The sequence below is a fragment of the Mobula hypostoma genome, chromosome 3, assembly GCF_963921235.1.
Source record: "Mobula hypostoma chromosome 3, sMobHyp1.1, whole genome shotgun sequence".
In the NCBI taxonomy this organism is placed as follows: Eukaryota; Metazoa; Chordata; class Chondrichthyes; order Myliobatiformes; family Myliobatidae; genus Mobula; species Mobula hypostoma.
In genome coordinates, this window is record NC_086099.1 from 165835858 (window position 1) to 165854713 (window position 18856).

At 40.4% G+C, this 18856-nt stretch overlaps 1 protein-coding gene across 1 annotated transcript in view; it reads right to left on the minus strand.

Annotated features, from left to right (window-relative positions):
- The window catches only part of hacl1 (2-hydroxyacyl-CoA lyase 1), a 116428-nt gene that overhangs the window by 34614 nt on the left and 62958 nt on the right, over positions 1–18856 (minus strand). The window contains exons 13-14 of the mRNA XM_063044050.1: positions 8707–8861; positions 3572–3730 (exon numbers count right to left, since the gene is read on the minus strand). Coding sequence (XP_062900120.1) covers positions 3572–3730; positions 8707–8861 — 314 coding nt within the window. The remainder of the gene's footprint in view (positions 1–3571; positions 3731–8706; positions 8862–18856) is intronic.

Consider the following 18856-nt stretch of genomic DNA (forward strand, 5'->3'; position numbering starts at 1 on the left):
TGTAATTGCTGCCAAAGGTACATCTACTAAATACTGACTTGAAGGGGGTGAATACATGCAATCAATTATTTTTTGTTTTATATTTGTAATTAATTTAGATCACTTTGTAGAGATCTGTTTTCACTTTCACATGAAAGAGTCTCTTGATCAGTGTCAAAAAAGCCAAATTAAATCCACTGTGATTCACTGTTGTAAAACAATAAATCGTGAATACTTTCAAGTGGGGTGTCTGAGTACTTTTTATAGGTACCGTATTCAGTAACTGAAAAATGAAATTGCCTTGGAAATACAGTCTGAAATCATTACTCAATTTCCTGAAGTTGATTCCAAGCTACCTCACACATCTATCAATGTTACATATTACAGGTACTACAACCTGAATGGTGCTTTGATTTAGAATAACCAACGTATTTATTTTGATACTAGTGATGCAGTAAAAGCAGATCCAGGTGACTACAGATGCTAGAATCTGGAGGAAACAAAGAAACCAATTGCTAGAGAAACTCAGTGGATCAGTGAGCATTTATGGAGGCAGATACAGTGTCTCAAACTGAAAAAGTGACCACCATCAGTCTCCACAATCGCTGCCTGACCTGCAAAGTTCCTCCTGCACATTTGTTTTTTGCATGTAGTAAATGCATCACAGCTGCTTTATAGGTCTTGCATACAAGATTAAAAATAATCTACCGTATGAGAAAATAATTTGGTAATTCAGTATACTTTCTCCCGCAGAAGTTTCATGTGCTGACTGTAACTTATTACTCTTCATTATTCACTTCATAAGCGAGGCAATTTCTGCTTTACCTGAGTTAGCTCATTTCACATGGATTTGGAAAAGGAACAAAAGTCATGATAAAATTTGTACTGGTCCAGCAGCGTAGATCAAGGTGAAGAGGCACTAAGAAGTGCAATAAAGGATAAAGGTTCGTCAGTCTGATTCCTGCAATATAGGGCTGCTGTCCAGAGGGAGGTTCGGTTATCTAGGTCTGTATTCAGCACAAATTAGAAAAATAAGAGAAGATCTCAAAGAAATATACAGTCCAAACTTCCAACAGGGCCTGACAGGTTAGATACGGGGGGATAAGAAATCCAGAAATAGGGGCAATGTCTCAGGAAATTGGGTCAGACTGAAAAGTCTCTTCACTCAACTGTGTGAACCTATGGAATCATCCATCACAGAACGTGGTGCTGGCCAATTATTACAGAAGGATGTATCAAAAGGTAGGGGAAAAGAGTAGAAATTTGGTGTTAAGAATAGAGGATCAGAACAGGTTTGGACTGAATAGGCAATAAATCTCAACTAGCCAATCTGACCCCTATTTTTGTTTTGTTGATATGTTTGTAAGATAGTGATCGATTCCTGCTGAAGCAATGTGAGAAAGCAAAATCACTGGTAACAATGTCGGATGGGATTTTCAGAAAGATCAGAAACAACTGAAATACATTCAAGTATTAAAATGCATAAGTATTGACACAAAGTTAAAAATACACATTGAAAATCAAGTAATTAAAAAGGCCTTGCCATTCCAATAACCTGATTATATACCGCTGAAGCACACTGCATCCTCCAAGCAAACCACACTGCCACTTAACTTAAAAATGTAGGTTACTTCCCACATCTCAGGAACCACCTTCCAATGAAAGCAGACAATGATATTCACTGAATACCCTCAAATGTGCTAACACAGTCTTCAGCTGTCTGAAGATCAAGACTTCAAGCCTGGCAGGAAGTTCACACACTACCAGGCAGCTATGATCCTTGCCCTGAAATATGCCCTGAACTATGCTCTGAAATATGAATAACCTACAGCAGATATTACAAGTCACTGGAGAGATACCATCAATTCTATCTCTGCAAAATCCTCCAAATCCAAAGAAAGGATAGGAGAACCAGTGCTAGCATCCCCTCCCAGGCACCACCTCCAGCACTGAGGCTCCAATTAAACTAACTGGCTCCAATAGGCAGGTCATATCATTCATTTTAACTGCCACTTAGTGAGAAATTGATGTGTGGACAAAGAAAACTCTTCAAGGATGTAGTCAATGCCTCCTTGAGAAAGCGAGAATCCCAAGTCCAAAGAAAAAGGAGTGGCATTGAAAACCTCAAATCCATTGATCAGGAGCACAAGGAACCACTGCAATTGTGGCAGAAGGGGCACTTCCCAAGCTCCTCACCCTCACACTCCACCAAACATTTCTCATCTGTGGTTCCCACATCAGCCACAGAAACAGTGTCCTGAAATTGATATGCCAGAGAGAAACTGAAGAAATAACCATAGTCTCACTACTTGAAAATCCACCATTTTTCAGCCTGGCATACAGTAATGGATTCTGGATTTAAACTTTGGGTTTCTAAGGGTATTTTCCATCTAGGAGATATGTTTGATGAAGGAACGATGATGCCTTTTAGTCAAATAGTACAGAAATTTAACATACCCAACAAGGATCTTTTTCGTTTCTTTCAGATAAGAGATTACATACAGAAAAAAACATCATTGTTAACTGATTTCTATAGTTCTGACATGGAAAAGAGGGTGTTTCGTTCTAAGGGTGAAGTCTCTATTAGTACTTTTTGACAGCATCCTGAGGGAATGTTCTTGTGGAGAGGCTCAGCAGCTGGGAAGGGTCTGGGAGGAAGAGCTGGGAGTAGAAATTACATGGGAAGACATCTGTGATAATGCAAAGATGATTTCAGTTTGTAATAGAACTAAAGCATTCCAACTCAAAATTCTGCATAGTGCCCACCTGACTCCAGATCGTCTCTCGAAATTTAAGACGGGGCTTCTCCAATGTGTTCTAAATGTAAAGTAAATACCGGAACTTTCACCCACTGTTTCTGGACTTGTCCCAAACTTCAGGCATACTGGAGTGATATTTTGGGTGAAATGGAAGATTCTGAAGATGGAGCTTGAACTGGACCCAGTGTCTTTTCTCTTAGGCTTACCCAGCAGTCGTATTTTTAATGCACATCAGAAAAAACTTTTTAACATCCTGACTTTTTATGCGAGGAAGAATATTTTACTTTGTTGGATATCCGATAAGGCCCCTGGACTTTTTGGTTGGCGAACATTAATCATGGAATACATTCCTTTGGTCTTTTTGACATGTATGGTACACTCAAAAACAAATAGTTTTCATAAAACATGGCAACCTTTTCTGCAGTATATAGATGTAAACCTATATGCAATACTAATAAGGGCTTTTGTATAGGATGTTGTGGTGATGTCTATATTTTGATGGAAGTGTTCTGACACCTGATATCTGTGAGGGGAGGAAATGTAAATGTAAGTGTATCTGGAAATTGGAAGTTTTGTTATGCTGAGCAAAAAAAAAAATTGAAAATCCACCATGATGTAGCACAATCATTATTTATGAATTCATGGCATTTTAATTTTAAACTTTATCATTTTTAACATTATCATTTTAATTTTACTTTGATCCTCCAGCTTTGGGTTTTCACAATTGATAAATATTAAAAATGTAAATAATCTCTTTCTCAACACCAGCACTGAGACATACACAACAATACTAAAGATCTTTTCTTTCATATGCTCCATGTTAGTTACATTACCTGCACATGGTCTCCACTTCCATCCCAGAGAACCCAAATGCACTGTCTCCTTCAATACAGATAACCCGCTGATGTGGAGTCTGATCTTTGGCAATCAACGCTGCAGCTATGGCAAAACCTAGACCTACCCCCATAGTACCAAAGGTGCCAGCATCCAATCTAAAAAAAAAAGGCATCAGATGGAATTTTAATGGCAACAACACAAATTAGATATGTTCTGAAAAGCAACAACATTATAAGGAAATTGTACAGCAGTACGGGAACAACAATTCAACATCCCAAACCTGCTTTCCCTTTCAATCAGATTATTACTTATCTATACCATGACTCCACTCTTGGTTCCACATCCTGCAAGAATTGTTAATAGAACATAGAACATAGAATAGTACAGCACAGTACAGGTCCTTCAGCCCACAATGTTGTGCGACCCTCAAACCCTGCCTCCCATATAAGCCCCCACCTTAGATTCCTCCATATACCTGTCTAGTAGTCTCTTAAACTTCACTAGTGTATCTGTCTCCACCACTGACTCAGGTAGTGCATTCCATGCACCAACCACTCTCTGAGTAAAAAATCTTCCTCTAATATCCCCCTTGAACTTCCCACCCCTTACCTTAAAGCCATGTCCTCTTGTATTGAGCAGTGGTGCCCTGGGGAAGAGGCGCTGGCTATCCACTCTATCTATTCCTCTTATTATCTTGTACACCTCTATCACGTCTCCTCTCATCCTCCTTCTCTCCAAAGAGTAAAGCCCTAGCTCCCTTAATCTCTGATCATAATGCATACTTTCTAAACCAGGCAGCATCCTGGTAAATCTCCTCTGTACCCTTTCCAATGCTTCCACATCCTTCCTACAGTGAGGTGACCAGAACTGGACACAGTACTCCAAGTGTGGCCTAACCAGAGTTTTATAGAGCTGCATCATTACATCGCGACTCTTAAACTCTATCCCTCGACTTATGAAAGCTAACACCCCATAAGCTTTCTTAACTACCCTATCCACCTGTGAGGCAACTTTCAGAGATCTGTGGACATGTACCCCGAGATCCCGCTGCTCCTCCACACTACCAAGTATCCTACCATTTACTTTGTACTCTGCCTTGGAGTTTGTCCTTCCAAAGTGTACCACCTCACACTTCTCCACGTTGAACTCCATCTGCCACTTCTCAACCCACTTCTGCCTCCTATCAATGTCTCTCTGCAATCTTTGACAATCCTCTACACTATCTACAACACCACCAACCTTTGTGTCGTCTGCAAACTTGCCAACCCACCCGTCTACCCCCACATCCAGGTCGTTAATAAAAATCACGAAAAGTAGAGGTCCCAGAACAGATCCTTGTGGGACACCACTAGTCACAATCCTCCAATCTGAATGTACTCCCTCCACCTCCACCCTCTGCTTTCTGCAGGCAAGCCAATTCTGAATCCACCTGGCCAGACTTCCCTGGATCCCATGCCTTCTAACTTTCTGAATAAGCCTACCATGTGGAACCTTGTCAAATGCCTCACTAAAATCCATATACATCACATCCACTGCACTACCCTCATCTATATGCCTGGTCACCTCCTCAAAGAACTCTATCAGGCTTGTTAGACACAATCTGCCCTTCACAAAGCCATGCTGACTGTCCCTGATCAGACCATGATTCTCTAAATGCCCAGAGATCCTATCTCTAAGAATTTTTTCCAACAGCTTTCCCACCACAGACGTAAGGCTCACTGGTCTATAATTACGCGGACTATCCCTACTACCTTTTTTGAACAAGGGAACAACATTCGCCTCCCTCCAATCCTCCGGTACCATTCCCGTGGACAACGAGGACATAAAGATCCTAGCCAGAGGCTCAGCAATCTCTTCTCTCGCCTCGTGGAGCAGCCTGGGGAATATTCCATCAGGCCCCGGAGACTTATCTGTCCTAATGTATTTTAGCAACTCCAACACCTCCTCTCCTTAATATCAACATGCTCCAGAACATCAACCTCACTCATATCGTCCTCACCATCATCAAGTTCCCTCTCATTGGTGAATACCGAAGAGAAGTATTCATTGAGGACCTCGCTCACTTCCACAGCCTCCAGGCACATCTTCCCACCTTTATCTCTAAGCGGTCCTACCTTCACTCCTGTCATCCTTTTTTTCTTCACATAATTGAAGAATGCCTTGGAGTTTTCCTTTACCCTACTCGCCAAGGCCTTCTCATGCCCCCTTCTTGCTCTTCTCAGCCCCTTTTTAAGCTCCTTTCTTGCTTCCCTATATTCCTCAATAGACCCATCTGATCCTTGCTTCCTAAACCTCATGTATGCTGCCTTCTTCCACCTGACTAGATTTTCCACCTCACTTGTCACCCATGGTTCCTTCACCCTACCATTCTTTATCTTCCTCACCGGGACAAATTTATCCCTTACATCCCGCAAGAGATCTCTAAACATCGACCACATGTCCATAGTACATTTCCTTGCAAAAACATCATCCCAGTTCACACCCGCAAGTTCTAATCTCAAATTTACAATTACAATTTGAATTAGAATCTAACACTTTGTGGCTTTTCTACCACTTTTATGTGGGATTTCTTTAAGGATTTGTCCATCAGTGTCCTTTGATCCCTTTGCTTTCCTATCTTGATCACCTTCATATTTTCTAAGATGCTAAAAGTGGTTTTATTTTTTTGACCTGAGTATATCTCATTTGCACCTTTGTTAAAATGCATCTAATTTCCAGTCTTGTTTCTTGAATTATGCTGCAATATCTGTCAATATTTGCTATCTCACACACCTTCACAGCTTGGTACAATTGATGAGTGGCAAATAACCTCGAAATTGCACAATGCTTCCCAATCATCAGCGCATGCCGGTTAAATTACTGGACCAGCAACTACAGTATTGGACTACTGAGAGATATAAATTAAATTAAATGCGGAATTCAAAATAAAGTCTGTTCTTCATCACAATACTCATTAAGCTATCAGATGGTTGTAAACTACTTCATGAATGTTCTTCAAGAAAAAAAATCCACAGGCCTTCCCTAGTATGATCTACATGTAAATCCGGGCCCAGCTAATGTGGTTGATTCCTGTCAGCCTCCACAGTTTAAAGGTAATTAGGGATGGTTAATAAATGCAGGTCTGTTCATCAGCATCATATCTAGTGAACAACTCATTTTTGAATGTCATACCCTTGGATTGAGATTGTTTTCTCTGTTTGCAAAGAATACACAACAGGAGAGAAGGACAAATAATATGACCTTTCTCAAGGAGTTCTGAGCAAAAGACCATAAGGAGCAGAATTAGTCCATTTGGCTCATCAAGTTTTCCCATCATGGCTGATTCATTATCCCTCTAAACCCTATTCTCTTGCCTTCTTCCCATAACCTTTGATTCCCTTACTAATCAAGAATCTATCAACCTCTGCTTTAAAAAATACACAATAACTTGGCTTCCACAGCTGAAAAATTATAAATGAAATTGTTAACTGTTTCTTCATTATTTCCATTATTTTCCAGTTTTCAGATGTTCAGCCAATGCTGTACTTGGTGTTTAGGTTAACATTTCTTGTAGCATTCATTTAATCACATCAATTCCCTATCCCCTTTAAGTATTAATTAGTTGAAATCAAAAATCATCAGAGAATGTATTTCCAAGAACATCACAAGAAATGCATTATGGTAGCTGCAGCCCAAGTGTGAGTGAATGTGTGCCCCCAACATAATATTTCTATTCATGACAACATCTTTTGAGAATATGTAAAACTAGACAACAGGGTGACCTGTTGGGGCACCCTTTGAGAGAAGGGTAATGCAGTCTGATGTAACCAGAATGAACATTAAATTTCCCTGAATGCTATTGGCATTGCTTTGCTTTGGAAACTGAAGTAGAAAACCTCAGTTTATTAAAGAAGAGCGACACATAGCAAAGCAAATATAGCTCTTCCTCTTTTAACGAAGGACACTTTTGATGGCATCATTTCTGGTTTATGTGCCACCCTCGTGCCTCTCGTTGTCATTCTGGAGACGTGCAGTCCTTTCATCCCCCCATCTCTTCATCTCTTCTGCTGTTTGTCTCTGATCCTGGAGACGTGCATTTCTCAGCTCCTTTGTCTCTTCCTCTCTCCTCCTTCTATGCCAGTTGTTGTCATTTTGGAGACATGCAGCCCTTTCATCCCCCGTCTCTTCAACTCTTCTGCTGTTTGTTGTTTGTCTCTGATCCTGGGGATGTGCATGCCTCTCCTCCTCTGTCTCCTCTTCTCTCATCTTTTTTTGTCCTGACTCTTTGATCCTGGAGTCGTGCGGCCCTGGCCTCATCTGATTCTTCTTCTCTCCTTCTCCTTGCCACTTCCCGACGCGTTTGGAGTCATCTCTTGACCATAATATCCCCCTTCCCTTTCCACGCGGCAAAATTAGGCTGACCATTTTTTTTACCCAAATGCTGGATAGAAGATACGAAGCACTAACAGCAAAGGATGCTGATTATTCTTGATGATGTGGTTGGCGCTCTCCTAAATGGACGTGATATAGTCACCGCTGTCCTTTGACTGCACCAAAGGGTTTTATGAGTGTCTCGGAGTACGTCATTACAATAAGATTTAATTATCTCTTATTGATGGGTGGCAGTTAGATCTGTCCCAATCCTGCACATGCTGATAATGATTAGCAGAATGTGACCCCTCGAAATAGAGCTGCCCTGGCCTTTTGCTCCGGTAGGTATCGTTGCTGAGGCTGGCCATGTGCACGCGTCGGGTTGTCGCGTCCTGATTTCCATGATGGCCGATCAGCTCTCGGGTGAAAGCCAGCTTATTGATTTTTGGTGAATGAGCAATTTTATATGAATATATAACCTTGAACTTTGCCTGCATTCTGTAAGTTAGCACATTTTAATTCAATTTAGCCAAAAATGTGCTGCTGTAATGCACCGTTTGCACTAATTGGAGGTCACAAACAGACAGACAGAGCATGAGAGTTTTAGTAGTATATAGATTTGTTGGAAACAATCATTTGCATTCTTTTGAAACTTCCTTTAATGTGAAATATTGAGACAAAATATTGGGAGTTTTGTAGAGGTGCAAAAGTTAAATTAAATATTCTGTAACTTTTTGAAGTTTTCCATCAGCAACCTTGATGTTACTATAATGGTAATTACCTATGCCTTGGCAAGTAGTTAGGGAGGATGGTACGGCCAATATCCATGGTGTTGGCACCCTCGGTAACGATAATACAATCTTTTGTCAGCAGTGGTTGAATGGTGTGGAAAACAGTGTAGTAGTTCATAGGCAGAGAGTCCTTTACTGCCATTGCCTAGTAAGGAAAAGTTAGAATGTATTAAGTACAATCACATATGGAGTGAGATTTTAAAAATTGTCAAATTAGTCAAGGCATAAAACTAAAGTACGGTAAACAGATAGATTTCAAGAGAACATTGGCAAGTTCAAAGTTTAAGGTAAATCTATTATCAAAGTATGTATATGTTACCATAGACTACCATGAAATTCATTTTCTTGCAGGGATTTACAGGAAAAAAATGCAATCGAATTTTACAAAATCTACACACAGACAAGGACTAACACACAACTAATGTGCAAAAGACAAACTGCAAATAAAAATAATACTCAGAACATGAGCTGTAAAGAAAAAGTGAGTCTACAGGTTATAGAATCAGATGAGAGAAGTGGTAGATGAAGTTATCCATGCCATTTCAGGGGCCTGATGATTATAGGATAACAACTGTTCCTGAATCTGATGATGTGGGATCTAAGGCTTCTATACTTTCTGCCCAATGTTAATCCAGAGAACAGGGCATGGACTGAACAGCGAGGATCCTTGACGACAGATACTGTTTTCTTGTAGTAGTACTCCATATAAATGGACTCAATGATGGGGTAGGCTTTGTTGTGTTGGACTGAGTTGTATGCACCACTTACTGTAGCATTTTTGATTCCTGGGCTGTGATGTAACCAGTTAGGGTATTCTCCACTGTGCATCTATAGAACTTCTCAGAAGGTCTGTGATAACACTTGTGTGCTGGTCGCAGGGCTGATCCTCTGACATGATAACTCCAAGGTGATGAAAGCTATTGACCCTCTCCAGCTCCGATCCCCTGATGAGAACTGGCTCATTGACCTATGGCTTCTTCCTCCTGTGGTTGATAATCAGCTCTTCAATTCTGCTGATGTTGTGTGAGAAGTTGATGTTATTGCATCATTCAACCATATCTTCAATCTCCCTCCTATATGCCAATTCGTCACCACCTTTGATTCAGCCAACAACAGTGGTGTCATCAGCGAAGTTAAATACAGTATTGGAGTTGTACTTAGCTACACCATCATAAGTTTAAAGCGAGAAAAGCATGGGGATAAGCACACAGCATTATTGGACACCTGAGCTGATGGTGAATGTGGAGGTGATGTTGTTGTCAATCAGTACTAACTGGGATCTGCCAGTTAGGAAACTGAGGACCCACTTGTACTGAAACCCAGGTCTTAGAGCATAGTAATGTGTTTCAAGGAGATAATAATGTTGAATGCTGAGCTGTAGTCAATGAAAAGCAACCTGACATAAGTACCTTCATTGACAGGTGCGCATGAGCTGAGGGAAGAACCAATGAAATAGCAACTGCTGTTGACCTGTTCTCATGGTAGGCAAATTGGAACATAGTCGGGTCACTCCTTAGGGAGGAGTTGATATGATTTGTAACCAACCTCTCAAAATACCTCATTATAGTGGACGTATGCAAGTGCTACTGGCGATAGCCATTGGGGCAGGTTACCACATTCTTCTTGGGTACCAGTATGATTGATGCCTACTTGAAGCAGATACGTAACTCAGCCTGCCAAAGTGAGAGGATGAAGATTTCTGTAAGCACTCTAGGCACTTGACTAACAAAGGTCTTCATTACTCGGCCAGATATGCTGTCTGGGCCAGATGCTTACCATGGACCACCCTTCTGACGGATGCTCTCACATCAGTCTCAGAGACTGAGATCACAGAACCTCCAAATCCAAAGAAAGGATTAGAGAACCAGTGTTAGCATCCTCTCCCAAGCCAACACCTCCAGCACTGAGGTTCCAATTAAACTAGCTGGCTCTAATAGGCATCATTCATTTGAACTGCCACATGGTGAGGGAGTTGTGTGTGGACAAAGAAAACTCTTCAAGGAACAGTCAAAGCCTCCTTGAGAAAGAAGGGGAATCCCTAGTCCAAAGAGTATGTGGTGAAGCTTTAAAGAGACATAGACATATAGATGCATAAATATTTAAAGGTGGTAGAATAAGCAGAGAAAAGAGTTTGAAAATGCTTAAGAGATGCCAAGTTCTCATGAACTCCTAAGAAACGCTGATTCAACCACAAATATTGTGTCCATTTAGAACACAGAACATAGAATAGTACAGCACAATACAGGCCCTTCAGCCCACATTGTTGTGCCGACCCTCAAACCCTGCCTCCCATATAAGCCCCCCTCCACCTTAAATTCCTCCATATACCTATCTAGTAGTCTCTTAAATTTCGCTAGTGTATCTGCCTCCACCACTGACTCAGGCAGTGCATTCCACGCACCAACCACTCTGAGTAAAAAACCTTCCTCTAATATCCCCTTTGAACTTCCCACCACTTACTTCAAAGCCATGTCCTCTTGTATTGAGCAGTGGTGCCCTGGGGAAGAGCCGCTGGCTATCCACTCTATCTATTCCTCTTAATATCTTGTACACCTCTATCATGTCTCCTCTCATCCTCCTTCTCTCCAAAGATTAAAGCCCTAGCTCCCTTAATCTCTGATCATAATGCATACTCTCTAATCCAGGCAGCATCCTGGTAAAACTCCTCTGTACCCTTTCCAATGCTTCCACATCCTTCCTATAGTGAGGCGACCAGAACTGGACACAGTACTCCAAGTGTAAGTGTCTAGTCTTAGAAGGGATGGACAAAGGATTTGTCAGAATAGTCCCAGGAATGACTTATGTAGGCAGGATGAAAAAGCTGGAGCTTTTCTCCTTACAGCAGAGGTAATACGATCAGAAAATAAATTGTCTCAATAAAGATTTTTCCATTAGTTGAAGGTGGAAAACAAGAAGGCAGATTTAAGGTGAGATGAAGAAACATTCTTTCTCACAGCAGATACTTGTAATCTCAAATTTCCTGTCTCAAAGGTCATGGAACTAGAATCAATAGCAGTTTTTCAAACAGAATTCACTAAGTGTATGAAAGGAATGGAAAGGGCTAGGGAACAAAACCAACTGCACTAATATTCAAAATAGTATGGCCACTGACCATACTTCAACAAATCTATATTTTGTTATGCTAAATGGCTTCTCTGTGGGTCAATGTAAAATGAAGAAATGATTATTATTAGCATGGCAAATATAGTGGCAGCATTCAATAAACTTCGAAAGCTTATCCATTTAAGTGTTATTAAATCATTTAAACACTTAACTTCACATTGAGCAGGTGCTACATTGCCAAAGAAACTACCTCTCAGTTGAAACTGCTGTCCTTTCTGCTAATGATTTGTTCTCTGTCCAAAATTCCAACAATCCAACAGTCAGGAAAAATGTATAAGATGGCAAAGTAGTTTTATCTTCATATGTAGTCACTATACTTCAGATTCAATATCCATCAAGTAATCTTGAGAATATGCTGTGGAGTATGCAAAATTTGCATTCTTTCCAAGAGTGCAAACTTGAATCAGTTGGCTACCTGAGAACATTGGGTAGAAACAGTTTGGGTCCAAATAATAAATCATAAGACCCAAGTTATTCTGTGATGATCTTACACCAAGGTCTCAATACTTGTTCAAATTGTGAAGTGCTGGAGAAGGTTAGAAACTCGTAGGACTTCAGCACTGTATCTGGGGTTGTGAGATCACTACAAATTGGACGGATCACACTTGGGCAGTATCAGGACCAGCACTAATAGACTCAATAAGGGGTGTGGGAGTATTTACTAGTTTTGTGCTGGAGGATTTAATTAGAGCGGCAGGAGGCGAGGAACCTGAGCAAAGGGAGGGAAGGAGGAGAAACATCAAAATAAATGAAAGACAGTAAAATAGAAACAAATATGGAAAGGAAAGAAAACAAAGGCAAGTGGCACTTAGGGCCTTAGTGCAGATAAAAAGGACTAATTATGTTAAAAACATAAATGTAAAGGCATTGCGCCTTAATGCTTGCAGTACAAAAACGAAGTAATAACACTGACAAGTAGGTTACTTTATTGTTACTATAATGGAGACATAGCTGCAAGATAACCAAGGATGGGAAATTAACTTGTAGGAATATTCAATATTTTGGAAGGACAGACTGGAAGAAAAAAAGTGAGATTATGGTGTTAATATGCAATGATGAAGATGGGTTTTGGCTTAGGTTATCAAAATGTGGTATTTGTATGGGTAAGAAGAGGTTAGTGGGTGTTGTCCATAAGTTCCTAAAGAGCACTGTTAATGTAGGAAGTGGAATTAAACAGAAAACTAGAGAAACATGCAAGAACAGTACAACAGTAACAGTGAGTAACTTTAATCTACAAAATGATTGGTCAAATCAATTCAGAAATACTGTGCAGGATAATTTCCTGGGATGTACCCTCAATACAATCAACAAGAATCAAAGCCTGGATCTCTGTACCTCTCTGCAATTGGATAGACTCTTCACAGTCTGTATGGACTAATGATAACATCTCCTTGCTGATAATCAACACAGGAACATCTCAAAAATGTCTGCTTAGGCCACTGCTCTACCTTCTCTACACTCATGACTGTGTGCCTAGGCACAGCTCAAATGCCATCTACACAGTGATCAAGGACTTCAGTGTTGGTGGCAAAATCTCAAATGGCGACAAGGAGGTACAAAGTGTGAAACTGACTGGCTGGTTAAATGGTGACACAACAACCACCCTGCACTCAACGTTAACAAGATCTAGGAACTGATTGTGAACTTCAGGAAGGGGTAGTTGGGAGATGTTTGTTTGTTTCAAGTCTGTTTGTGCACAGGATTGATGTACTCAGGACAAATGCACCAGCAGCTATTCTTCATTAGGATTTTGCGGAGATATGGTATTTATTTTATCTTGAGGCACAACACGGTAACTGTCTCTTCTAGTTTAACAAGCCCACACTGCCCAATTAGTTCCATTTGACCAATTAAACTCCTAACCCGTATGTCTTTGGATTGTGGGATGAAACCAGAGCACAATATATTTTGGAATATTCAATATTTAGAAGAAACCCATGCAGTCACGTCACGGTAAGAACGTACAAAATCCTCCCAGGCAGTGGCAGAACCCAACCCAGGTCACTGGCACCATAATGCCAGTATGTTAACTGCAATGCTCCAGTGCCGTTCTACCGAAGATTCTCATAGATGTACCATGCAGCACATTCTGACTTGTTCCATCACCGTCTTGTACAGAGGTGCCAATGAACAGAATCATTACAGGTTTCAAAGGGTTGTAGACTCACCCAGATCCATCACGGGCTCAAGCCTCCCCATCACTGAGGACATCTTCATAAGACAGTGTCTCAAGAAAGTGACATTCATCATTAAGGACCCTCGCCATCCCAGACATGTCCTCTTTTTAATTACTACCTTCAGGGAGGCGGTACAAGAGTCTGAAGACCCACACTCAGCATTTAAGAATCAGAAACAGAATCAGATTTAATATCACCAGCATAAGTCGTGAAATTTGTTACCATTACAGCAACAGTACAGTGCAATACATGATAAATAAATAGAGAAAAAACTGTTACGTTAAGTATCTATATGTCTATTCAATAGTGAAGTTAAACTAAGTAGTGGAAAACAACAGAAATGAAGAAGTAGTGAGGTAGTGTTCAATCTCCATTGAGAAATCAGATGGCAGAGGGGAAGAAGCTGTTCCTGAATCACCAAGTGTTTGATTCTGTACCTCCTTCCCGACAGTAACTGTGTGAAGAGGTCACGTCCTGGGTGGTGGGGATCCTTAATGACGGACGCCGCCTTCTTAAGACACCACTCCTCGAAGATGTCTTGGATGCTATGGAGGCTGGTACCCATGATAGAATTGACATATTTTACACGTTTCTGCAACTTATTTCGATCTTGTGCAGTAGCACCCCCCTTCCCATACCAGATGGTGATGCATCCAGTCAGAATGCTCTCCATGGGACAAACCAAATCTCCTCAAACTCCCAATGAAATATAGCCGCTGCCTTGCCTTCTTTATAGCTGCATCAATATGTTGCATCCAGGTTAAGTCCTCGGAGATATTGACACCAGGAACTTGAAATTGCTCACTCTCTTCACTTCTGATCCCCCTGTGAGGATTGATTTGTGTCCCCTCATCTTACCCTTCCTGAAATCCACAATCAGCTCTTTGGTCTTGCTGATGCTGAGAGCAAGGCTGTTGATGTGACACCACTCAACTAGCTGGTATATCTCACTCTTGTATGCCCTTTCGTCACCATCTGAAATTCTGCCAATAATGGTAGCATCATCAGCAAATTTATAGATGCAGTTTGAACTACAGGGTGTAGAGAGTAGAGCAGTGGGCTAAGCACACATCTCTGTGGAGTGCCGTGTTAATTGTCAGTGAGGTGGAGATGTTATTTCCAATCCCCACAGACTGTGGTCTTCCGGTTATGAAGTCGAGGATCCAGTTGCAGAGGGAGTGCAGAGGCCCAGGTTCTGTAGCTTTTGGATCAGGACTCGAACAGCATCTTGCCCTCTCCTATCAGATTTCTGAATGGTCCTTGAACCCATAAGCATACATCACCATTCCTCTTTGCGCTATTTATTTGTAATTGTAAGCTTATGTTATTTGTTATGCCCGCACTGTACTGCTACCACAAAACAAATTCTATGACTAATGTTGGTGACAGAAAACCTGATCCTGAATGTTTAGATCAATACAGCTTAACTGGAGACAGATTGTCCTAGGCAACAATGAGAAAGAAAAAATAACAATCATGTTATGCTTCCTTAGGGAAGAACAACCTTAGTATGATAGAATTCTTAGATCAGATGGAGAACACAGGAGTAAGTTCAGAAACTACACTCCTGAATCTATAGCTATGAAAGATCCAGAGAACTTAGTAATAAGTTGACTGTATAGGAAGTTGAAAATATTAAAATATACAAGTGAATGACACTTCAGGCTACAGGTCTGGCAGCATCTACAGAAAGAGAAGCTGTTAATATTTCATGTCTGTACCCTTTATCACACAAAGAGAGAAAACTGCTTAGTCAAGGTAGAGGAGAAAGTGGGGTGATGTGAAGGAACAAAGGGTATTTCACTAATAGGGCAAAATAATAGGTAAAATCAGCTTAAGTTTCTTTGAGTTAATTGTGTGTAGTCTGGCCTACTGGGATATTTTTATTTCAGGTTACCAGTTTCTGCAGTTGTTTCAATATTCAGTCATTCATTGTTGTCTGGCTCAAAAATAAATCAGGAAAATGACTCAACTATAGCTTAAGAAGGGCATTAGGAATAGTATTAGATCTATGGGGTAGGCTACAAAAACAGCCAGAAAAAAAAAATCAGTATGGCTTGGGAGCATTTTGCAATTCGTCAAAGGAGAACTGAAAGCTTGTTGGAAGGGTTGGATGAGAGTTGAACAGAGTACAAGAGTAATCTTACACAGAAAATAAAACCAGATTGTTAAAACTTCTTTAAATATGCGAAGGTCTGTGGAGGATAATGTAGGTCACCTGCAGTCAAAGATGGTGCAAATTATGATTGGGAGCAAAAATGTAGCAGAACAATTAAACAAATACTTTGGTAAGTTTTTCACACAGAGTGGTGGGTGCGTGGAATGCACAGCCAGTGATGATGGTGGCGACTCTTAGGTAAGTGGAGCCTAGCAAAATACAGGGCTATGCGGTAGGGAAATTCTAGGCTGTTTCTAGAGTAGGTTACATGGTTCGCATAAATTTGTGGGCCGAAGGGCCTGTTACATGCTGTAGATGTCTATGTTCTAGGTTCTATCTTCACAATGGAGGGGGCAAATAATCTCGTAAGTACATTAGGAACAGGATAGAGCAGTGGTCCCCAACCTCCGGGCCGTGGACCGATACATTGCAGCAAAGAATGCAGCAGTGCAGCGGTAGTCGGAATGCACCCAGCACATCTTTAAGAAAAAAGCTGAAATAAACAAGCTAATTAATTAGGTGCCACCCGGCACGTAAATGTCGGCCCAGATTAGAGGCGATTGCCGTTATTGCATCCCCTCTGATCTGGGCCGACATTTACATGCTGGGTGGCACCTGATTAACGAGATTGTTTATTTCGGCTTTTTTCTTAAAGATGTGCTGGGTGCGTTCTGACTACCGCTGCACTGCTGCATTCTTCACTGCAATGTATCGGTCCACGGCCCGGAGGTTGGGGATCACTGGGATAGAGGAAGGAATTAAAGGAAATCAGTGTGAGTAAAGCAATAATGCTGGACAAATCAATTCAGTAGAAGGCTGACAAATCCCCAAGTGCTGATAATTTACAACCCAGAACACTAAAGGAAATGGCCCTAGAAATAGTGAACACATTGGTGGTCAACCTCATTGTTTTTTTGATCCTAATATAGTTCCTATAGATTAGAGGATAGCAGATTTAATTTATAAAAGGAGCAAGAGAAAATACAGCAAATATGGTGAATTACAAACTAGTTAATCTAATAAGAAAATACAGGAATAATCTATCAATATACAATAATACAATACTGTATACTATACTATAATATACTGTATGATAACAGAAAGCTTGGAAAACTTTAATGGGATTGCACAAAGAATAAACAGAGTTATGCAACACTTCATGCAGCTCTTTTTTCCCCAAAACAACTCATATTTACAGCTTTCTCTGGCAGCTTGTTCCATATACCCACCACTCTCTGTATCGAAACAGTTGCTCCTCAGGTCCCTTCTATATTTTTCTCCCCTCACTTTAAATCTACGCCCGATAGTTATCAGATTCTCTTACTCTGGGAAAAAGACTGACCATGCAACTTACCTATTCCCTTCTATATACTGCTTACAAGGTCATGATTCACCCTCCTTTTGTCCTGATAAAAAGGTCCTGGTCTATTCAGACTCATGACTTGAGTTAAACAGGGCTGCTCCTACTCCTATTCCTATGCTTCAGGTGGACATTGTAGAGACTACAGACTAGTTAATCCAATATGCCATATCCTATTATGAAGGAGATTCTAGTTTGTGTTCCACAACAGAAAGTTGTGAAATTGAACAAAGAAAGTCTAGTGAACATAGATAGCGATGGATGACAGGATGATGCTGAAATCCAGTTTATTAATGACCATCAGTGAAAGGGTATGCCACTAAGATCTGGTCTGATCCCCATACAAATATATAATTCTACCTGGCATAGTTGATAATGTCCTAACATTATTTTAGACTGGATAATACAAATCAGTGGTGCTCATATTACAAAACAAATTTAGAAAAACACTTTAAAACTCCCATGCATTTTCAGAAGTGCTGCATTTTCAGTCAAAGGTCTAAATTCAATTTCAGTATCCATGATCAGTGCACATTATTGGATCCAGCAAACTACATCATGTATGCCATAGTTACACATATAAATATTTCTGAGCAAGTTGATAAAGTACATTATAAATACAAAAGGGTTCTTTTTTCTGATACTTAGATGGCTACATTAATTACTTGTACAAATAATTTTGTTTTACTACAAACAGTAACCAAATGGGATGTTACACGATTCACAGATTAATGACTGCTCTAATTATCCAACAGTGAAAATCAAAACCTATCACAAAGCTGTTCCCATCTGGATTACTAAATTAGATAGAACAATGCAGAAGGCTGATTAAAAGAAAGCAGGTCATTACCTCAGACTTAATCCTATATCATTACTTATTTCTAAACAGCTAGAACTGAGATGGAAAACCTGATAGGTTTTTCAGATTAACTGTGTTTTGTAACATTTTCATCTTAATGAATTTTTTAACGTCATTCTTTTATAGATCAAATTACTAACCCAAATACAATTTTACTGTTTTATATAAATCTTACTTCTTTATGGAAACTGGAAATGTGTAAAGAGGGAGTTACTTCAGCATAACAAGGCCTTGGGTAGGAGGCAGTTTAGCACCTTTTCAGAGGAGCCATGGCTATCTTGTTTGCAAAGATTGTAAGAGGCACTGCTATTTTAGACCATATGATTCAAAGGCACAAACTGCATTGCCTGATGCAATATGCAGTGAATTCTCCAGTGTTTAGCTGCACAAATGAAATACTCATCAGAAACCAATAACTCTGACCATATTTTGGAGACTCAGGCTCAAGTAAACGAGTTGAAAG